This window comes from Lagopus muta, chromosome 3 (genome assembly GCF_023343835.1).
Source record: "Lagopus muta isolate bLagMut1 chromosome 3, bLagMut1 primary, whole genome shotgun sequence".
NCBI classification, from domain to species: Eukaryota; Metazoa; Chordata; class Aves; order Galliformes; family Phasianidae; genus Lagopus; species Lagopus muta.
This window is the reverse complement of record NC_064435.1, coordinates 34,402,738-34,426,284: the sequence shown is the minus strand read 5'-3', so window position 1 is coordinate 34,426,284 and position 23,547 is coordinate 34,402,738. Positions and strand designations below refer to the sequence as shown.

Sequence of the window (23,547 nt, the reverse complement as noted above, 5' to 3'; positions counted from 1 at the left end):
CACGTAAATTTATTTTAAAATGAGCAGATTTTAATCTCATTTACTGGCAGACTTTTTTTTCCTCCGGAATTTTGGAGCTTTTGTTTTGCTTTGAGATTCTGCTGTCCAACTCACCACACGTGAGCTTTGAGCTCTCAGGTGCTCGCCTTACGCATCCCGCGTGCAGTAGTAAGTAGTAAAACTTTAGCAAAGCTTTCAGCAGCAGAAATCTTTCAGCTCAGAAATAAGACGCGCGCCCTAGCCAGACCCTGAGTGCTCCCCACAGCAGCATCTTCGACGCTGCAGAGGCGCCATTGGGTTACCAATAAGCGGGTCAGGGCACCGCTCCCCAAATCACCCAGCACCCACTGCAAAGCAGCAGCCAACGGCAATTTCTCCAGGGCCGCCTCTTATTGGCGGAGGCCGGTCACGTGTCCGGCGGACACGGTCGGGCGCGGTGTCTGCCGGGTAAGGTCGCTCGACAGCCTGCCGAAGGGCGGCTGAGGTCCCGCCTCCCCTCAGGCCGGCTGGCTATTGGTTGGGAGGGTGCCGGCGTGGCCGCGGATTGGTTGTTGGTGAGGTCGCGAGCGCAGTGGGAGAAGCGGGTGAGAGCGCGGCTGAGCGTGGCGGTGGTGACGGTGGCTGCTGAGCCTGTCGGGCTGCCCGCGGCCCGTCGGGGCGGGAGCGGCGTGTGAGGGGGAGCGGCAGCGGGAGCTTCGCCGGTGTACGTCGCCTTCAGAGCGGTGAACCCTGGCGGTGGGAAGTGGGGTCAGGTGAGGTGAAGGGGGGTGCAGGCTGCGGGGAGGCCCCGAGGGGCGGTGGCGGGCAGGTGCGGGGCGGGCAGCCGGTTCGGCGCTCCTCCGGCTGTCCGGCGGGGCTGACTCAGCTGTGTGCGGATTGAACCTGTCTGAAAATGCAACCTTCTTGTGTGGTGGTGGCAGCTCGCAGCGAGTTCTAGAAAGGAAAACAGTGCGGAGGATTTAAAGCTGCGCTCCGGATGCGTTGTGTGGGAGCCTGAAGTTGTTACTAAGAGACGTTATGGCGGAAAAAAGCATGGAACGTTCTGAATGCTTTTCCAGGCAGTGGCACCACTCTGGTAATAGAGGCTGCGTTTTCTTGTTTCTCAGAGCTGTAGCAGGAGTGGCACTGACAGCAGACACTGGGGAGCTGTGTAAGTCTGGCAGCAGAGCGTGGGTGTATGGTTCTGTTTGAATAACGTCTTACTGCTTGGCTTAGAGATGGGGGAGCATTTCACAGAATGGCCCGGGTTGGGAGGGACTTCAAGGATCATGAATCTCCAACCTCCCTGCCACATGCAGGGCCACCAACCTCCCCATTTAGTACTAGACCAGGCTGCACAGGGCCCCATCCAACCTGGCCTTGAACACCTCTAGAGACAGGGCATCCATTTCGCTTCTCTCAGTGTATGTATTGTTTTCATTTCTTGCTGTAGACTTGATGATGATACTAATGACGCACTTGAAGGAGCTGAGATTGTTCAGTCTGGAGAAGAAGCAGCTCAGGGGAGACCTTATTGCTCTACATAACTACCTGATTGGAGGTTGTAGTGAGCTGGGGATCGGCCTCTTCTCTTCTGTAACTAGTGATAGAATTACAGGGAATGGCTTCAAGCTGCACCAGGGGAGATTTAGTCCGGACACTAGGAAATACTACTTCTCTGAAGGAGTGGTCAGGCAGTGGAATGGGCTGCCCAGGGAGGTGGTGGAGTCACCAATCCTGGAGGTGTTCAAGGAACATTTGGTTGTTGTGTTGAGGGCCATGGTTTAGTGAGAACTATTGGTGATGGGTGGATGGTTGGACTGGATGATCTTGAAGGTCTTTTCCAACCTTGGTGATTCTGTGTACCTATCCCTCAGCCATCTCTGTAGTATCCAGTGACTTATATCTGCCCCTAGGCATATCTTTCCAAACAAGTGCTTCACAAAATAGTGGGCACTTCATTCTCTTGGCTTCTACCAAGCCAAAAATCAGACTTCTGCAGTTGCCTGTGACCTCTGCTAAATACCTCCATTGCTCATAAGTGGTGTGCTGTGATTTGGGTGAGGGCCTGCTGCTTTATGAGAAGATTCTGCCCCCCACTTGGCGTCCTGTCATTACTTTTTTCATTTGTTTTTTTGCCTTTTTTTGAAATTCTTTAATATGCTTCCTTATGGAGATGATTTGGATAAAACTTCATTAGATGAGCATGGGTCACATCATAAAGACTTTGAAGATATGCATGGCCTAGTTTCCTACTGAAATAAGGAGGAACCTGCTTTTTTTCTTTAATGTAACTTTTTTTATGTGCTTGGTGCTTCTTTGAACCATACTTCTTTGAAATAAATGTACTTATTTATGTTATGAGTGCCCTTTCAATGTAGAGACTAGACCTTTCATATTTTATGGTCTTGTTTTCTCTTCATATATGGCTGATCTGCTGCACCAAGAGCATTAAAGCATTCTCTTTTATTTTTGCATGGATTTTACTTAAGAGAAACTTCTTAGTAAGACAAATACAAATATATTTCTTTTTAAGAGAGAGAACTCACAGTTTGGAAGGAACTCGTATTTTCCAGTGTTGTATTTATCCACGTAGAAATATTTCAATTTGAGAACCTGGCAAAGGGTTTCATTTCCATTTCCTATTTGCTGACTGGTATGTTTCTGTGCATAGCTTTCAGAGCCTTTGCATTTATCTCATTAATGTTTTATGAAGTGGTGTTATCTGTCAGCCTTGTCGACTGATATCTGATAGGAAAATATTGAGTGAAAACTCCATAAGTGATTGGGAAAGGTGGGGGCAAAGGAAAGTTCAGCGTGGCTGAAGTGAGACCCCCAGCACACAGGAGCACAGCCCTGCTCCTTTCTGAACAGGGAATTTCTGCAGGTTTCCTTATCAGAAAAAAAGCTCTTGAGCACTGTTACTTTTTGAGTACATAGAGATGTATAAGCGAGCAACAGGTGGCATTCCCATCCTGCCTGCTTTATGCATTGAGATGGCATTCTTTGTGTTATTTCTCTCTGACCTCTTCTGGGAACGTTGCCTGTGACTACTCCTTACATTGTAATCATTTTGTTTAAGCATACAGAAGTATCCTGTTTTGTAGCACTATTACTGTCACTTTGGGGCATTTTATTGCAGCATTTGAGTTGTGGAGGCTTCAGTGGAATTAAACTACTATTATTTTAAATTTAACGAGCACCAGGTAGATAGAGGGCAATAAAGAAGTCAGAGAATAGATAAAGCAAACAGTATTTTAAAAGAGCTGTTGTTCTAGGTTGCTAAAAGCAGTGAATGTTTAACTCTTGAGATTGGCACGTGTACAGGGTATTTACTAATACTTTCATTCTCGCTGTCCCACATTTCATGTGAAATCACCCTTTCTGTTCTTGGCACACAGAATAATTGTGAAATAGTTGAGATTTGTGACGAAAAATAGTGTGCAGGGTAGCCTGGAAGAAATGAGTGTGAAGTTTGTCTGGGGGTAAATCTGGAAAACTAATAGATTTCATAAAAATATCAAAGGGATGTATTTAGAAGCATTTCCCTTTTAGATTTCTTTTTAGATGAGTAATGATCTGGAGGTTATTAAAACACAGTTGTCGTCAGTGCTGTGCTGATATCCAGGAGTACTTTGCACTCTCACTGAGTGACTTCTGTCACTTCTTCCAGCAAAAGCAGAGAGCAGGTCATAGGCAAGTTCAGAATGTTGGCCATTTTAAACATTCAGGCTGTAGAAGAAACGGTGATTTATAATGGGAACCAAAAGTAATCATCTTACTAAGTCACTTGCATCCACTTATCTCTGTTATTAAAGATTCTGTCTTCTCAGTTGATCAGAACCAAAATTATCATTGCCTTTTCTTTGTTTTCTTAATAAAACTCGACTGACTACATCTTAGCATTTTGTCACGACCTGGCTGTCTTTTGAAAGAGCAATATATCAGGGTAGAGGGAGTCATCTCTGCCCTTGTGAGGCCCCGCCTGCAATACTGCATCCAGATGTGGGGCTCCCAGCACCAGGAGGGTGCAGAGCTGTTGGACTGGGTCTAAAGAAGGGCAAGCAAGGTTGCTCAGAGCACTGGAGAGCCTCTCCTACAAATAAAGGCTTGTTTGGGGAAGGAGCTGGGCTTGTTTGGTCTGGAAAGAAGGTGGCTATGAGGAGACTTCATGCAGTACCTAAAGTGAGCCTGCAGGAAGGATGGAGAGAGGGGTTCTGTCAGGGATTGCAGCTCATAGGCAACCCGTTATTCTTTCTTGTTGCTTTTCCATTCAATTTCTTAATGATTGGTTCATTTTGGTGTTCTTTTGCTAATAAAAAAACCTGTGTTAGTCCTCTGCTAGCTGGTAAAATAGTGCTTTTTCCTGGGTTACACATCAATAAAAGGAAGTCCTGTTAGGAAATGTGTTATTCTTTCTGTGGTGATGAGAAACTAATATCAATTTTTGTTGTTGTATTTAAGCCTGTCTGGAAAAAAAGCAAAAAGCCTGTAAGGCTGCATGGCTCTTGCCAAGTTTCCACAAGGAGTAGATTCTCACTAAGGGACTGTTGAGAAGAGAAAAAGAAAAAAACAAAACAAAACAAAACCAAAAACGTTTGTAATGGAAACAGTGATGATTTAACTGTGATGCTTGTGGGCACTTTCAAACTGCATAGCTTTTCCATCTCCTGACTCTGTAACTTCCTCACTAACTGCCACGCTTCCTTAGTCATCCTTCTGTCTGTAATGGCTTTAGCAACACAGTTGTTCATACTACAAATATTTTGTTTGGGGTGCTTCAACAAAGTGTTGTTTCTAGCCTGATACACAAAACAAATGTAAACCTAAAGCTATAGGTTGTTTTTTTGTTTTTTTTTTGCTTTTTTTTTTTATTATTTAATGGCACACAATTCTCAGTAGCATCCAAATTGTGACTGGCGTAGAACATGTTTAAGGGAAAGATATGCAATAAAAACATCTTTAGTGAATGGTAGTATGTATAAATAGACACAGTTTGAAATCTGGCCAACTTTATAAGCCACTCGAGTATTTTCAGGTCCCACATTGACACTGTTTCCTGTCTTTTTCTTCTATTAGTCATATTTCCATGTTTCTGTTGTGGGAAACAACAAAGCTGTCAGCGAAGTAAGCGAGGAGAAGGAGTCTGCTTTCTGGAGTTTGTTTTTGCATAGGGAAGAGTTTCAGCTGGGAATGCAGCCGTTGAATCTTAGCGTTGGTCCTTGGTTGCAGGCATTCCATTCAAGTTGAAGCTTCTAAAATGGTTGTTTCATGTTTCCTTTTTCAGAAGGACTATGGAACCTCTGCAGCCCTGTAGATTTGGAAGGCTTAAATCCAGATTTGGAAGAACCCTTTCTGGTCCAGATGATTCGCTGGTTTAAGAGCTTAATGAGGATGATTTTTGAACAAGTTGGACTTAACATGGAATCAGTAAGTGTTTCAAACTAGGTTCTTTTTTTTTTCTTTTTTTTTTCTTTCAGAAAATCAGGTATTGAAAGCATTTCATATATTTTAGTTTGCCCTTGTCCATTCCAGCAGAGCACTTTACATGTACTCAGTATCTGTATGATTCTACATTGCTGAGCTGCACACCTGTACAGTTCCCTTCTCAAGACACTGAAGTACTGAGTAACGTATGCATTAAAAATACCATGTAGATCCTTCTAGCTCTAATAATAAACTGTTTACAGTGTAGATGATGCTTTCCATTTTCCTCTTTTAGGTGTATTTTGAAGCTGAAGGAAAGTTTTCAACTGAGTTGACAACTGAATTCATTCTTAAATGTCCTTCTTTCTTTGCTCTTATCTTAGAGGTATAAAAAGCCCCATGAAACTGATAAGATGATTATTGTGTTGTATCTGCCTCTCCTCTCCTCCTGAAAATGTTACTGTATAGGAGAGCAGCATGGCTGTATGCTTCATTTGGGAAACAGGAATGTGCCTGCACAGGTTTTCTCCTGAATGAAAGAATATGGGGAGTTTTCTGTCAATGCTTAGCAGAGAGATTTGCTACATATTATCTGCTGTTTCATTGGGATCTTTAGGAAGCTATTTTGTGTAGAACTGCTGTCTCCAATACAGTAATGTCTTTAAGTTATAAATACATTTTAATAAGATGGAATTCCTTACCAACTATGTGCAGTACTCATTTAAAATGGTTCTTACTTTGGTATTGTGATAGGCCACTGAGGAACTTACAGGGAGTAGAACTGATATATATTGTAGGTTACCCATAAGAATCGGTATTTTAGGATTTTATTAGAACTTAAATCTGAGATTTCATGGAGTATAACAATGAAAATTTGGAGCACAAAAATGTGCTTACTACTCTGGGTGCCGGCATGGCCATTGTTAGCAACATCTTTAGTCTGAATAGGGGGGAAACAAGTTTTTAATCTCTATTTCCCCCTATTCTCTGTTTGTCTCAAGCCTGGGATAATGTGGTTACATTTCCAAATGTTAGCCTGCAGAACAGTAAAACACTGATGCAATAAGAGGGTATTGCTAAGTAATAGTCTGCAGACTTGCTCTGCCAGTGCTTCAAGTCAACAAGAAGCTGTGTGAACAGAGCTAGAGCAATGCTGAGACTTATTAGCTCAGCTGGGCAGTGCTGACTTTATTGACATACCTTGAGGCACAACTTGTGTGCAGTTTTCTGAAAATACTGTCTAGGCATATCTTGAATCACCCAAACTGAGTCATTAAAAACCTGAAATGTATTTAGGCACCAAATATGATGGAGGATATGGGTCCTAGTCAACCTTTTGTCTGTAGTCTGAGCAATCTCTAAACGAGTTCTACCACTTGTTTGAAATGTACTGCGCTTCGGTTGGCAATACAGCACGTAGTCCAAGCTCTTTGCTCTTGTGGAAGTACTTCCATAATTAATCAATCATTCCCTTGACTGGTATTTTTTTCCAATGCAACGTCACTTTGAGGCTGTTGTCAACCATTCTGCTTTTAGCAGCAGAATCGACTGCAAATAGTGAGACTCTATTACTGCAGTACTGCTTATTCTTGAGGGCTGCATCTACTTACTTTTTGTTCAGCTGTATAGATGACAATAATGTGGTCATCACAAATGAGAGGTTGTTCTTTATGGCATCTAAAGTGCAGTTCCCAGAGAGGACTCTGTAGGTTGAAAAAAAATTGTATTCAAACTTAACTGCGTGCGGAGTGAAGTTGTATTTCCTGTAATGAAAAATTGAGGCTGAGGGGATCGTTGGCAGCAATGAGAATCTGATGTGGAAATCTAGCATAGCATATGTGCCGTGCGTATGTGCGTTTACATAGTCAAAATGTATACGTTCTACTAAAGTCAGAGGAAAGAAAGATGCTTTCGTATAGAACTAAGCAAAATGTTTTTGCAAAGTTTTTGAAATAATATAATCTGGGGATAAATCCTGGGAGGCACGGTATTTTGTTCTTAATAGAACCCTCTGGATTTTAAGAGTAGTGATTTTTGTGTAGCGTATCGAAGTGTTATTCAGTGGAGTGGTGTGAAACTCCCACAGCTTCACCACGCAGATCACACAAGCAATACAGCCATGCCATATCAGAGTTGTTTCAACAGATCCAATCCGTGCAGTTCATACTAAGATTTCTGTTTGTGCCAACCTTCTAACAGGGTGTTGAGTTTGCTTAAACTCATAAGCCTCTAATAACTAAGATCTGAATAGTAAATTTGTATCTACAGTCAGAAGTAAATACTGTCCAAGTATTTTTAATTACCAGACTGTTCTAATTGTTTATTAACCACATCATCTTCACTACAGCCTCCCCCTCAATCCTTCTACCTTTTCTATTTGCTTCTGTTGTCATTCTCTCTGCTGAAATCATTCCCACTTCTCTTTATTCTTCTGTTCTGGCTCTTTTTGTGGAATTCTTCTAGGGTTAAAGTCTCATTCCATACAACTTCAGTAAAATAGGAGAGCAAGCATTCTTGTCATTAACTAAAACAAAAGATAAAAAATAAATCCCCAATGAAAAGACCTAGAAGAAATGTGAATTTCAGTAGGAACAGTTTAGAATCAGCAGCTAGAGATGAATTGGGGTTCTATTTGCAGTTTCCTTTACTGCATCTGTATGTTAGGGCATTTAAATTTTCAAATATTTCTTTTTTCCACTTTTCTCCTTAATTCCACAGTTGCACATTCTACTTTGTACAGGCTTATAGTCTGTTTCTGTTAAGACCAGTAGACACTGTTCCTGTGTTAGAAGAGCTGTTAATTTAAAAAAGCACAACACGATTTGGGGAATGTGGAATTACATAACAGCCTGGAGGTGTTTGAGGCCAGGTTGGATGGGGCCCTGGGCAGCCTGGTCTAGTATTAGAGGTGGAGGCTGGTGGCCCTGCCTGTGGTAGGGGATTGCAGATTCGTGGTCCTTGAGGTCTCTTCCAGCCCGGGCCATTCTGTGGTTCTGGATTTTTCATGATTGAATGGGTTTTCATGAAACGCCTTAAAAAGCAGTGTGTGACTCAGTGCAGATTCCTCTATTGCATTAAAAGGGGGCAAATGATGCTTTTGAAGATCACATCTTTTGAATCCTACTGCATTACTAGATTTATTGCTTTGAATTTAAACTTAATGTAAAGGCTGTCTCTCAACAGTTGTATATTGTATTCCTAGCAAGAAAAGAATAAATTCTAAATCATATGTATGTTTAGCACAAGCACAGCACAGAAGGATAAAGGAAAACTGTTCCAATATGGTGATGAATTTTTTAATCTAACATTTGACTTTTTTTTTTTCTTCCCAATAGGTACTTTGGTCAAGCAAGCCTTATGGTTCATCTCGGAGTATTGTGAGAAAAATTGGTACTAACCTCTCTCTAATACAGTGTCCAAGAGTTCAGTTTCAGGTAGGCAGTCTCAACAGTTTAAAACACAAGTTTCACTGTACAGATGAAGAGTTTACTCTTGCATCAAAAGATTTTAGGGAATTCTATGGCTCATTTAAATAAATTGACTTGAGAGTTCATGAAAGCAGAATTAGATAAACCTGCCACATAGGAGAATACTTTACTTCAGTTCTTCCCACTTCCAATTCAGATTTTTAGCTACTAATGGATTCTTTTCAGTACTGCCTAAAATGCTGACCAGTGTTGCTGTAACACACATAGCAAAACTTGAATTGTTTTCCTAAAGAAAATAAAACTTCTAAAATCATAGAATCATAGAATGGCCTGGGTTGAAAAGGAGCACAATGATCATCCAGTTTCAACCCCTGCTGTGTGCAGGGTCGCCAGCCACCAGCCCAGGCTGCCCAGAGCCACATCCAGCCTGGCCTTGAATGCCTCCAGGGATGGGGCATCCACAGCCTCCTTGGGCAACCTGTTCCAGTGCGTCACCACCCTCTGTGTGAGAAACTTCCTCCTAATATCTAACCTAAACCTCCCGTCTCAGTTTTAAAACCATTCCCCCTTGTCCTATCGCTATCCACCCTCGTAAACAGCCATCCCCCCTCCTGTTCATATGCTCCCTTCAAGAACTGGAAGGCCGCAATGAGGTCTCCCCAGAGCCTTTTCTTTTCCAAGCTAAACAAGCCCAGTTCCCTCAACTTTTCCTCATAGGAGAGGTGCTCCAGTCCTCTGATCATCTTAGTGGCCTCCTCTGGACTGACTCCCAGAGCTCCATGTCCTTCCTGTGCTGGGGACCTCAGCCTGGATGCAGTACTGCAGATGGGGCCTCAGAAGATCAGTGTAGAGAGGGACAATCACCTCCCTGTCCCTGCTGGCCACCCCTTTTTTAATGCGGCCCAGAATATACAGTTTTAAAAAGTCATTTCTAGGAAAAAAAATATCAATTTTTAAGAGAGAAACATTTAAAACTTACTTCTAAAAAACAGTACTGAAGACTGTGCAAATGCAAAGTTGGGCAGTTATGTAAAAATATGGGGGAAAATAATCAACTTTGTAAGAAAGTAAGAAATTATGAGTACCCTTGTTTTTTTTTGTTTTTGCAGAAGGCTAGCACATTATAGGTGAAAGGGGTACATCAGTGCTGTGCAGCTTTCTCATTTGTTGTAACTTTGTCTGCTCCTAGTGGAATGTTAAAGAGGAAGGGCAAGAGCTTGAGGAGGAGAAACTCTTGTTTTTTATAGCAAGTTGTTCGGGAACAGAAGGGAAAATGGAAGCTGTTACATACAATCTTTTCAACTCTGAGAATGCTGCACATAGGGGGTGGGTATAGAATTGCAGGTATTTAGTGCTTGAAACTCTTGCTGAGAGAGGAATGTTTCTTGGGTTGAACAAGGGAGGAGAACACAAAGATGAATGGTGGAAACCATCAGCCATGCTAAGGCAAGGTAATTCTTGTATAGCTAATTTTTTCACTCTTACATTACTCTCTGTGTCCTAGATGAAATGTATGAATTGTATTTGAATTTAAAATAAGCCTCAATCAAATAGTTCAGATTACCATAGAAGCTTCTTTGTGGTGATAGTAAAAGCCATGCTAACATTTTTGCTCTCTTAGAGAATTGGGGGCCAAGTATCTCCCACCATGGGTGTCTTCATGAAACTTGAAATAATAAACATATACATTGCTAGAGGGGGGATTGTGCGAGTGGGAAGGACAACAAAATGGCCTGCTGAATTTAAATGTTTAGGTATATAATTAATAGTGATTATGCCAGCAGTACAGCTGTGCGTGCCTCACATTTGAAAGTGCAGTCCTCCTGCATTGTGTCTGATCCACCCTGCTGTGAAAGCAATGCAAGGGAAGATAATGCTTATTTGTAAAAAAAAATAGCCAAATATTGCCTTCTCTCAAAACAATACTTAGAAGAAGACGTTCTGGTTTTTGTACTTGCAGAGAGCTGGGAGGATACATCTGGGGAGTTTTTTTCAAAATCCCTTAGTGTTGAAATGCCAAGACAGTGAGCTTTGCTTTGATTTTATCCACACAGTATAAACATTAATCTTCTATAAGATGAACTGCTTTTAGGAGCCTTTCCTTACCATTGTCATAGTTTGATTGAATTTGAAATATTACAACGTGGGGCCTTTATGTATATTAAAGTTTATATGGTTAATGCGAGCTTTTGAGCATAATTATAACTGTTTCAGTTTATAAACTGCTGAACGTGTAGAGGTGTGATGCTAACATCTAACTTTGTCTTTATCTCAGCATTAAGGTTCTGTAGTGAAGTTCAGTACCAGTCTTGATCACGTTTATGCTGTTGCAGCTGAGGCTTTCCTATCGCTGTCTCCTCCTTTTTCTTTCTTGCCAGCTTTAACTATATCATGAAAGGACCATGCACTGAACTTTGCTGTAAGTCGCTTTATCCAGAAACCAAAGCAAACCATGCTTGCCTCATCTGGGGGTGCATGCATACCACCAGTGTTTCTAACTTTATCTGAGGTCAATAAACATTCTACAGGCTTTCATTTTCTTGTGATAAATGGGTAAGGGGTATGGAAAGAGCATCTCTGTTTACGTTCATTCTTTTCTCCTCGCATGCTTGAGGTGTGTGACTGTTGTAGTACTTGTCTCCGTGGGTTTTGTCCTCATCAGTATTTATTGCTAAGTGCAGCTCATGCATTCAGTAAGCAGTGACAGAACTTGACAGTATATGGCATGAACAAATGGAAGTGGTTCGTAAAGCTGATTTTATATGTCATGTTTTACATTTACCTGTTGTCTTTAGGAGGAAAAAAGTTGAGCATCAATATAGCTGAGGTAGATTGAAACAAACTAATACACAGAAGATGGGAGCCTTCCTCCTCCAGTGTTACCAATCCAGTATCTTCGATATACAACGTCTCTGTTGTAGTCCCATGCTTCTGTTTATCTGATATACACCTTATAATTGAACACATGCCTCCTAAGGAGTTGATGTGAATGTAGCAAACATCAATGCCAATCTGAAAAATCATAGTAAGTTTGTCCTAAAGAAGTATTTCCAAATGCTTAATGCACAGGTCTGTTAGTAATTTGAAACTGGAGGTTTTTGTTCTTCCTTAAATGTGTAAAAATATTTGTTCTACTTTCCACTTCTTGGAGCCAACAGGAGGTAGGACCCTATTTTGACACCATCTAAAAACAGTTCAGTATGTTTTTGTTTTTCATTCTTTGTCTGCATGCACACATGTATATGTGAAGCGCACACACACTAAAATAGTAAAAAAAAAATCTGTTAAGGAAAAAGTTAGGGAAACAGCTATATATTATCCAGAGAAAGAAAAGCAGAGCTAATTCCACTCCTTCATCCAATTCCTGCAATTCAGTGTTTAATAGAATTGGGCCTCTGTTTTCTGCTGTCATTTCTCCATTTCAGATGTTGGCAGAGCAGTTGTCCAAATGTTCCTCAGCCAAGATGGGCTGGAGGGCATTCACCAGGGTTCTTCAAATATCTGTGTTCTGTAGGCAAGCAAATGTTTCAAGAGATGAGTGCTGGCTTTTAACTTCCCAGTTCAGTTAAAAATCTTGCCTCAACTTGAAATTCAGAACCCACTTCTGTGGAAGGCCTTGTCATTTATAGGGATAGAGAAAAGAAACATCTGCATATGGAACAAGCAGATTCTGTTTACACAGAAATATGAATTAAAAAGTAAGAAGAAACTTGCATCACAGTGTAACATAAGGCTTGCTACTAGATGTTGGATTAGAAATTGCTTATCTCATGATGCAAGAAACCTGGCTGTGGTAAATGCATTCCTTACTGTTGCTTTCTAAATGATTTCTGATGCAAGTACATGTAATACCTTTATTTAAATGCACCTGCAGCCTTTTTGTGGTAATAGTTCCTCACGTGGCCGTTACCATTTGGAAAATTTGTATGGCCTGCAAGGAGCAGCTGCTGTGTTACAGATGAGGTGGTTTTTAATTACCGTGAGCTTAAATTCGTCTGCAGTGGTCATGATAATTTCATTTTAAAAAAGAAGAAAAAAGAATTCAAGGAAACCTCAAACAATGACAGTCCTAACGTGCAATATAGTATGCTCCAGGCTGTTCTGAAGAGAGGCAGACTGTGATGGTATTAGGCACAACTGTTAACGTGATAACATACTGCCATCTGTGCTGATGCTACCTGGAGAAAACCCTGTTGTTTCCAAATGATCGAGTAATGCCAATATATACTCCTGGGAGCTGTGATAAAGGCTCACACACAAGTTGCAAGAGTAGTCATCTTCACCTCATAATCTCTATTTCCAAAGCTGTTTGTGACAACTCCTTGGGGAGGAAAAAAAAAATAACAACAAAAACAGAACTTTTATATTTCTGGAACTTGTGTATCAAAGGCTGCAACTAAAATATGTGCGCATGTTCTTCATAAATGCTTTTACCTAAACAAGATTACAGTCCTACTGTGCTGGGTCAGCTACAAATTCAGGATAGCGCTAGCATTTCGTGGTTGCTGCTACATATAGTTTCTTTGTAGAGGCATGAGTTGCCTTTAAGAGCTGGCAGGGTGAATCAGGGCAGTACTTCAGAGACTATTAAGTGATACCACCATCTTTGTCAAGGTTAGTAGCTTCTCTACCACTGCTGGCACTTAAACACCTACAGCACTTCACGTGCACATTTGGCATGTGGATTGTATGCAACATATGCAGTAGAGGTGGCACAGCCACACTGGAAATACATAACTAAAGGCAGCAAACAGAGCAGGAGGAATTACTGAAAGATATTTCAGTAGCTTTTATTTGCTTAAGTACGGAGACCAGGCTGTACTCAGTCATTGGACTGAATACACATGCTCTTGTATAGCCTGGGGAAGCAGCTGATATTTCAAAGTAGATTTGAAACCATTTTGTATAGTTGTGGTTATGGAGCATATATGGATGGCCCAGACAATTTGTCAGATTTCCATTTGAGTCACTTAACTGTAAATGGAAGAAATGTTGCAGTCTCTTGAGCCTTGTTCACCTTTAGCTTCAGAAAGCTGTAGAACTAGCAGCAAAACTGTGCTACAAAACAGTCTGTCTATTTGGCATGCTGTAAATGAGATTTTTTTTTGAGTAAATAGTTTATTCATTCCATTATAGCTCTGCCATAGTTGTCATTGAAAGTCCTCATGATGATGGAATTGGTAGAAGGACTTTTTTTTCCCCATGTAACAGACACGGCTGAAGTCTCATACAGAAATTTTGGACATTGTAGAGAAAGGGAAACACACTACAGCAATTTCTCTGTCACAGTAGTGCTAAGTTGGTGTAAAAGATTAATAGGTTGAAGTGGTAATTATTTTCTTTTTTCACTACTAGTTGTGAATATCATTAAAGCATTATTTGAGTTATTACAGCAAAGTGCTTCAGAGTGTTGATGTTTGTTTGTTATTAAGGTAACAGTTTGCTTTGGACTTCCAGTGTTGAGTGTTGCACAAAAGTACAGTAGCTAGTTGTGAATCTCAAAAACCAATATAATTTCTGTCAAACATTGAGGAGACTAGATTGAATAGTGTGTTAGATTTTACACCAAGCTCAGGACAGTAACAAGTGTACTGAGTCTGTTGATGTGTTTTGTGCATGTATGTGTCAATTGTTACGTGCAGCCTAACTAAAAGTTTCTTTCAATCTTGTCTTTTCAATCTAGCTTACTTCTCAAGCCACAGAAGGAAATCATCCTCATCAATTTAGAGAAGATACAGTGGCTTCTTTTGCAGATGTGGGATGGGTTGCACAAGAGGAAGGTGAAGTCTCTACAAGGCTCAGGTATGCACTTGGATTTTCTCTTTGAAATTATAAGCTGAGCAAAAGAGCTTGGTTCTCCCCGATGAGAATACACTGTGCATTACAATTAATGCAGAGCAGTTCTGGGCTGGGAGATAGAAAAGGTAGGAACTGGGAAAGAATAAGTAGAGATTACAGTAACATGAATGAAAGGTTGGTTTGAGAACATGAAAAGAGACTACTTTGGCTTTATTAACTTATTTATTTCAGAGATAAGCTTTACATATTTCAGAGATAAGCTTCACACAACCTTGCTTCCACAACAACATCTACTGTGGTGTGGCACAGTCGCTTGCACTGATTCTTCTCTAGTTCTCCAGAGCTTTCATTAGTTTGGGGCAAGGTATCGTAAGGCTTCCTGACTAACAGCAGTGATCATTCTGACAATCTGATAATTCTCACATCATTTTTCATCCTTCTGGTCAGGGCTTTGCATTCTATAGCAGATAATTTTAAAATTACAACTTCTATTTTGTCTTCATCTTTATAATGAGGACTGGCAGGGAAACGTGTGAGTACCTGTGTCCAGAATGATAGCATAGATACTTCTGTGTTGGACATGGAGCACTGCATAGCACTGTAACTGCATGAAACAGGTTGGCCTGGGTGATGAAGTTCCATTTTCTAACGTACCCAAACTACTGTTCACACCAGCCTGAAACAGAGGTACAGTTCTGCAGTGCAGAGAAAGCTTTAGTTCAGACTGACCTTCCAGAAACTGTAGGAGTGATGTACCTCTGAAGTGCCTGCATGCAAAGGAAGGGTGGGGTGGGACAGGTAGATATGAGATCAGACTGAAAGAATCCTCTAGGTAAATAGTGACCTTAAGGCAATGTACGCTTCTAATGAAGCACTGCAGGTCAATTATTTAGTAAACATGAACATTATGAAACTTAAACATGAAACTTATTACACCTGTGCATGATGCTGTGTAGTGCAGCGTGCATTTGGTATTTTTGTTCTCCAACTTTTCCAAGTTCCAACCCTGCTGCTGTGGGCAGGTTTGCCACCCACTAGGGCAGCAAAGCTGGGGAAAGGTCTGTAGCACAAGTGTTATGGGGAGCACTTGAGGGAACTGGGTTTGTTCAGTCTGGAGAAGACTCAAGGGAGACCTTCCAGCTCTCTACAACTGCCTGAAAGGAGGTTGTGATGAGGCGGGGGTCAGCCTCTTCTCCCACGTGACAGTGATAGGATGAGAGGTGATGACCTCAAGTTGCACCCTGGGAGATTCAGGTTGGATGTTAGAAAAAATTTCTTCTCAGGAAGGGTGGTCAAGCATTGGAACAGGCTGGAGAGATTAGTGGGTTAGTGGCATGGTGGTGAGGGGCTAGCAGTTGGACTAGATAATCTTAGGTCTTTTCCAACTCTGATGACTCTGTTATTCTAGATCAGGTTGCCCAAAAGCCTCATCCAACCTGGCCTTAATCACCTCCATGGAAGGAGCATCCACAGCTCCTCTGGATAATGTCTGATATTTTCTGTCAGCGTTGTGAAAGACTCAATTGTCGATCATCTAATGCTACAGTGAGCTGATCTGATTTGTGATAACCCATTATCATTAATCTGTATCAGCTCTACTCAGCCTGTTTTAAAATGTTGTTGCCACCAATTAAAATAAACTGTTGGTGACTGCAGATGTTCAATAATCGGTGTTTAACATAGCTTCTGCCTTCATGTGTGAAGGCAGCAGATTTGAATGTTCTTGTTCTTTGTGAGAAGAAGGGAAGCTCACAAGCTCTCTTAAATTGTATGAAGCTTTATTTCTCTATGGTTGTGTTTATGCTTAGAAACCTTGATGTGAGATCCCTTCCTATTTATTGATAAGCAGCATCAAGTTCCATATGCTCCATTCTCCCACCACTGGTAAAGTGGAGGGCAGAAAAGGAACAGAAGTTCAGAAACAATATAAAAATGTGCCATGGAACTAACAAACTCTTCCTCCTTCAAAGGAATCAACTACAAATGACTATTTGCAGCTTATGGAAAGAAATATGGAAGCATTTGGACCAAAACAAATTTAAATCTTAATTTCAACAACAACAACAAAAAAAAGGCATGAGGCAGAGGAGTAGAGTTGGGGCAGGAGGGAATTAATTCCTTTTTCCTCTGGATATTCAGTACTCCTTACAAAGCTGGCTAGAAAGAGAAGAAACACCAGTAATACAAATAGAAGGGATGCAAGGCTCTTACTTTAAGCTATATAATGTTTTGGTGGAAGTGTGTGGTGGAAGGTGTGAAGACAATTTTTGTCAATCCTTCACCTTCTGTTCTTGGATTGCTTTAGTTTTTACTGATTGGAAAGCCTTTTAAAGAAGAACTTTCTGGTGTTTTTTGTTACAGGTCAGAAGTGTGGTCAAAAACAGCCCAGCCCCTTTCAGGTGAACTACATGGAAATTCCCTGGGCAGACCAGACTCCATACCAAATGTGTTACACGAAGAACCAGCACCCAGAAGCACAGTAATCGCAAATGAAGAAGCTCTGCAGAAGATCAGTGCTCTGGAAAATGAACTAGCCACTTTAAGAGCACAAATAGCCAAAATTGTTCTCTTGCAAGAACAACAGAATCTAACAGCAGGTATTAGACCTAGTGTACTCTTAGCACAAGTTACTCAGCTAATTCTCCTCTTTATGTTCAGTACAGCATTAAGTCATTTTTGCAAGATACTGCAGCATTGAACACTTCTGCATACTGCTTTAGTTAGGTTAGTAGATGGACATAGCATCTTAGTGGAGAGATGGAGAGTATTTCATGGAATCATAGAATGGCCTGGGTTGAAAAGGACCACAACGATCATCCAGTTTCAACCCCCCTGCTGTGTGCGGGGTCACCAACCAGCAGACCAGGCTGCCCAGAGCCACATCCAGCCTGGCCTTGGATGCCTCCAGGGATGGGGCATTTCTGTGAAAGCTCATCAGAATTCCAGTCTGCAGATGAGAGAAGTATTAGCAGCTTTCAGAGCAAAGCTAATGATTAACTTGGTTAAATCCCAGCTGTTTAATAATTACTAACACCTACCCAGAAATAGACCATCTCATATAATGATGTAGTCATGTAAGAGACTGATTATGCTTCTGGAAGATGTAGTTTATCTCTCAAGCTTATTAAATAAGTAGCAGAAGAGGAGATTATGCATGCAGAACCAGAAGTTGTTTCCTGTAGCAGGCACCATAACAACTTTTCTTTCATTCCCTCACAACTAACCACTGCTATCCATCCAATTCTGAGTCTCCAGTCTGCAAGGGTTAGTGGAAGAGAGAGCCATTACCAATTGCAGATAATAGCCATTTGGTTTTCACTGATTCCTACCAAGTACTTTGTTTTGCCTGTGCTCATGGTGTTGTTTAGTTTTTGCCTGCAACTGATTCTTCCTTAACTTAAGCCAAATACAAAATGGCGAAACAGTTGTAAAGATCACTTGCTTTCATTCTTGAATTTTAATTAGTTATTTGAGAAAGTCCCACAGGAACTTAGTTTTCCTTATTTTCCCTTTTCCTTTATGTATGAGGAAACTTAAATTTTGACGTGACTTTATCATCTTTACCTCCCTCTTCTGGTAGAATGTGGTAACACTTGTGTATGAGTACATTGACGCAGCATAGACTCCTATATTGTCTGCATATTTATACTAAATACTCTAGGCCTCAAAACTTTGACTTAGCCTGATTTCAGCAGTTTCTTAAAGGTGCATTTGAACAGAGGTTTCTTCACATGTTGGTGATTTCTACTATTGTAACTTTTTTTAATCTGAAGAGAGAGGGAAGACCAAGTCAAGATAGATCAGACATGATTGGCTGTTCTAAAATGACCTCTAACCTCAAAGAGCTGGAATTTAAGCTTGAATTTAAGCACTATTTATGCATTTTAAAGTCTCATATGGTAGTTTCTGGTGATAAGCTGAAAGTATCATCACTCACATAGCAGACTGCGAGGGAGCTGGACCAGATGACCATTAAAGGTCCCTTCCAACTCAAACAATTCTGTAATGTCCAGCTCAGGGCCCACCTCTCAGACGAAAGTGATAATGTTGAAAGCAGGATTTGATTTGAAAGACATGGTGACATCCATCCCAGTGCAGTTTGAACTGGGAACTCAAGGAAGGATTTTGATGTGGTTTTTCAGCAATATTAAGAAGTTGTGCGACTCTCTGAAGAAGGCAGAGAGGAGACAACTGAAGCTCTTTTAATCATATTCTCATCAGAGCGTTTGTGAGGCATAAAGAGTACGTAGAAGGAAACTGACGTGGCACATGTTTTGCTTGCAGCTGGGCTGACCCCTGTTGCCTCAGCTGCTGTCCCTGGTGTGCCGCCACCACCGCCGCCTCCTCCCCCTCCACCGCTCCCTCCCCCAGCTCTGCAGCAAAGCATTTCTGCCATTGAGCTCATCAGAGAACGGAAACACAGAAAAACAAACTCCGGCCAGATTCCGACTGAAAATGGGCCGAAGAAGCCTGAGATACCAAACATGCTAGAAATCCTCAAAGATATGAACAGTGTGAAACTACGCTCGGTGAAGAAGTAAGATGTTTATTTATGTTTACTAACTTTTGCACTAACAGTTTGCTTTTGTGACTAAGAACTGTTTTAGCTTGGGGGAGATGACAGTGGAACATTTGACAAACAAGAGTAGAAACGAATTTGTGACTTCTAAATCTTTGGACTATGCTGAGGTTTTTCATTTACCTTTCTAGATCGCCGGGAGATACAAAACCAAAAGCAGCTGACCCCACAGATCCTGCAGCCTTAATAGCAGAAGCACTCAAGAAGAAGTTTGCTTACCGATACCGCAGGGATAGCCAAAGTGAAACTGAAAAAGTCATTCCCAAGTCTGAAACTAAGACAAAGACTGAAGCGGTGCTGGTGAGTATTGTGCTTCTGATTGCTTGGACAAAGGAGTGTTTGATAATTGCCCAGTAAACCCAACAAATCTTTCTGCCAGCGCACAGAAATAACAAGGAATTAACAAACCTGTCCACAAAACTCTATGAAGTATTGCTGATACATTAGGAGTTGTGGCAGAAAAGCTTTGTTTCTAGTATCAGCTCTCAAGATTGTGCACTGGTTTGGCTCGAGATTTAAAAATCCCTTCTCAAGTTTTCTTTAAACAAGGATCTCATGTTGCAGTGAAAACGTGGTACTGTAAAAACTTGATTCCTGTGGGCTCATACCTGAAACAAATCTGAACTGTGTTTGCCTGTTACTACCAACCTTAACCAGGCTTGTAGTGCATGGGCCATTTCAAAGCAAGGTCCTGGAGCTACCAGTCATACGAATGTAGAAAGCAAATTCTTGAGAACGCCTGCTGAATCACATTGTAGGGAGCAGTATCTAGTAGTGTAAGTCAGTTAACAGTTTTTAGTGTGGTTTTCTTTGGTTTTTTTTCCCAACATGGGGGCATTAAAATGGGATTATTCTTAGTACAATTCAGTGTCTCCTAGTGTATTTCAGATTGATTTGAAATTCATGGGGTTTTTTTGAGCAGTGGATACAAAACAAGGTAATGTAGATCGGTGATGTTAGCAAACAGCCCTCAACGCCTTGTGCTATAGAATCAGAACAGAAAAGTGTAAAACTCCAAAATCTAAAGCAGCTTAACCAAAAGAGTTAACTGTACTCTGAATTACTTGAGAAAAGTAAGACTTCTGTGCCATAAGTCTCAGGACTTGCAACTAGTTCAGCTTATTAATGCTGACTGACTGACTTGCCTTCTGACTTAGGCCTTTCAGGTCAGTATAGAATCATAGAATTGCTCAGGTTGGAAAAGACCTTAAAGATCATCAAGTCCAACCACAACCTAACCACAGTGCCCTAACTGTAACAGCCCTCTACTAAATCATGTCCCTGAGCACCACATCCAAAAGGTTTTTAAACACATCCAGGGATGGTGACTCAACTGGGAAGCCTATTCCAGTGCTTAACAACCCTTTCTGTAAATAAGTGTTTCCTGATATCCAACGTAAACCTCCCTTTGTGCAACTTGAGGCCATTTCCCCTCCTCCTGTCACCTCTGAGAAGAAACCAACCCCGCTCTCACTGTAAGCACCTTTCAGATATTGGAAGAGAGCAGTAAGGTCTCCCCTCAGCCTCCTTTTCCCTACACTGAACAGCCCTAGCAACTTTCAAGCTGTTCTTTACAATTTCAGGGCTATGTTTCCCCCACATCAATCCCTTATTTCTAGCATCAGAGGCTTTAAGATAAAAGGCTGAGTTGGCAACATTTGCATGGGAACAAGTAGACAAAGGAAGTTCCCACCGCCCGGGTTCTGGTTTTACGTACACCTTGGATGGTAATAGTTCAGCTGGGTCTCTGCTGAAAGCAATCAGTGCCTCTGGTTTTCTTCTCAGTTTGGACCACACATGCTGAAGTCTACAGGAAAAATGAAGACCTTAATTGAAAAATCTTAATGTTCTGAGATCGCTGTGTGAAAGACCGTCAAGCTGCTATGTCTGAAGTCTCCTGTGTTGCAAATAGCATTAGTACCAAGTGGTCTTGTGCAGAGCTGAAGAAAACTGATGTGGAACTAAACACAAAGTTTGAGGTGCATGTTTGCATGTGATTTACCACAAGGAATAAATTCAACCTTATACTCAGGTATTAATTTTGTATTCAAGCCTGGCTTTCTGTGTAGACTTACATGATGGTTTTTGTTCAGTAACACTATGTTATCTCTATGACGTTCCTTGTGTATGACTGACTGCCTTAAAACATTGTGTACATGTTAATAATGACGGCGATAAACCCTTACGTTAATCACTCATTTGAGCTCTAATGGTAACTTGCACTACAGTGTTTACTTTGATACTGACTTTTTCCATGTCGGTGTTTCTTTTAAACTTCATTTTAGCAAATTTTTAGCCCTCTTCCCTCAAAAAAATGAGTGCAGCTGCTTCATTCTGAATCGAGAAAAAACTGACATCTGCTGCAGAAGTCACCTGGTGTGAGAATTTTAGTAGCAGCACAGAGTTGCAGTGGTAAGATAGCAATACTTACCATCTTGTGGCCAGAGTGCTGTGCTGTGGGGCCCTCAATGCTGGTATTGCAGCAAACCTGAACTAAACAGGAGGTAGCAGCAGAGTGAAAGGATTACTGTCAGAGCACGTGTTAGCCAGAGCAGCAGCAGTGTAGGTAAAAAGGCAGAAAATACCAGGGGGTGGAAGTTGCCAAAAATATATCGCTCATCTCAGCTGTGCTGACACCTTTTATTCCCAGCTGGGTAGGCTTTGAGCTGCTGGGGACTGCACAAGCCCTCGTGGTCCTCTTTGCAGGAAGCCACGATTGAAGTTGTCACACATAATGTTGTTTTCAGGGGAAGTCCTTTGCAGATTTCCCACAGAGGTTCTTTGCTGCCAGACCTGCACAGAGCTGGTTTGCTGACCAACCCTCTTGCCTCTGTCTACAAACGTGCAGGGCTGAAGCTAGATCCAGAGCTCAGCTTGAGAAAAGCTGTTGTGCAACCAGCTGTAACTGCTGCACTCCTAAGGGAAGCCAGGGTTTGCTCTGACTGCAGCTGGGCTCGGAGCCACGTGTGGCTGTTCCGTAGCCTGCCTGCTACTCAAACAAGTACAAGTGCCTTTTAGAGCTGCTGTTTTCTAGGAAAAGAGAAACAGAGCACATTTGCAGTAAAAACAAGTGAATGGTCCTGGGAGGTTACTGATGATGACTGAGGCTTTGCTGCTGCTTGTAACTGGGATGTAGATTGTATGATCAAGGAGGATGTTTTCTGGTGTGAAACTTGAAATGATGTTAATATGTACACAATATAAATTCTTTTCAGAATGCTCTGCCATCAGTTTTACTGATAGGCCGTTGAATCCTCATGTTTCTTTTAAACGCCTTTACAACACTTTTTGAAAAGTTAATTTTGGGTGTTTTGTATTTAATGCTCTACTGCCATTATATAAAATTAAAAGCATTTAAAATAAATACTGGGTATGCAGTTTGTGGTGCTCTACAAATGATGTCAGCCACAATCAAGTATAGTCTGCGTTCTATGACAGTGACTAGAAATGCACTGGCAGCCTGCATGTTTCAGAACAGGACAGGACTACTTACCTTGCTGTGCAGCACAATTAGTCCTAGAGTAGCACACTGCTGGTAATTCAGGGGGAGGGAGGACGTTATGCCTCCCCCAGGCTTACCCTGAAGCTTCTCATACATTCCTGGCACCCACATAGGGGTTCTGGTCAGTCACTGCGTGCACTTCTGTGGCACTCACTCCTCTCCCCAGAGGCCACAGCTTCACAACAGCTGGCCCAGAAAACTCTACTGAAGTTGTGAAAACATTTCAGCCAATCATAGAATCATAGAATCACTAAGGTTGGAAAAGACCTAAAAGATCACCCAGTCCAACCGTTCACCTATTCCCAATAGCTCCCACTAAACCATGTCCCTCAACACAACATCCAGCCTTTCCTTGAACACCCCCAGGCTCGGTGATTCCACCACCTCCCTGGGCAGTCCATTCCAGTGCCTGACCACCCTTTCTGAAAAGTAATACTTCAACTCCGTAATTTGTGATAACATAACTCAGTTCAGTTATGTCATTAATTGTAAAGTTCAGGATATCGACCGACCTCTTAAATTTGTCTGAAACATGAGAAAAACCTCTCTGGTTTGAAATGTTGATGTGAGGTGCAGGCGTTCGGTACCCCAGAAATACAAGAATGTGGCAAAGCCTTATTAATGACATAAAGCTGTGGTAACAGAAACATCCTCTGTATGGAAAACGCAGCACAAAGCTGCCGTCAATTAATTCACTTCATACTTTCATACACCTTATTACGCATCTTTCTGCTTTAAATCTTTCCATTCCGTGTGCCAGTGCCAGCAGAAAGCCTCCCAGGCAGCAGTGCTCAAAGTGGGGACACACACACCGGACAGACACCTGCAGCAGA

At 41.6% G+C, this 23,547-nt stretch overlaps 1 protein-coding gene across 3 annotated transcripts; it reads left to right on the top strand.

Annotated features, from left to right (window-relative positions):
• The first annotated feature begins 550 nt into the window (after positions 1-550).
• MTFR1 (mitochondrial fission regulator 1) lies at positions 551-22,581 on the top strand. Of its 3 annotated transcripts, none has more exons than XM_048938771.1 (8): positions 551-703; positions 5,267-5,409; positions 8,742-8,840; positions 14,518-14,636; positions 16,995-17,230; positions 18,918-19,170; positions 19,344-19,512; positions 20,998-22,581. In XM_048938771.1, exons 2-8 carry the CDS (start codon positions 5,344-5,346, stop codon positions 21,055-21,057), a joined length of 1,002 nt encoding a protein of 333 aa, XP_048794728.1. In that variant the 5' UTR covers positions 551-703; positions 5,267-5,343; the 3' UTR covers positions 21,058-22,581. The 3 variants fall into 3 exon arrangements, with proteins under 3 accessions (XP_048794728.1, XP_048794727.1, XP_048794729.1); XM_048938770.1 differs by having other exon boundaries at positions 551-752; XM_048938772.1 differs by having other exon boundaries at positions 565-584.
• The last annotated feature ends 966 nt before the right edge of the window (positions 22,582-23,547 follow it).

Excerpts from the sequence above, each read along its gene's own strand:
- MTFR1 (XM_048938771.1), top strand. The coding sequence starts at position 5,344 with ATGATTCGCTGGTTTAAGAGCTTAATGAGGATGATTTTTGAACAAGTT. Across the intron at positions 5,410-8,741 it reads TTGGACTTAACATGGAATCA|GTACTTTGGTCAAGCAAGCC; the intron begins GTAAGTGTTTCA and ends TCTTCCCAATAG. Across the intron at positions 19,171-19,343 it reads AAACTACGCTCGGTGAAGAA|ATCGCCGGGAGATACAAAAC; the intron begins GTAAGATGTTTA and ends TTACCTTTCTAG.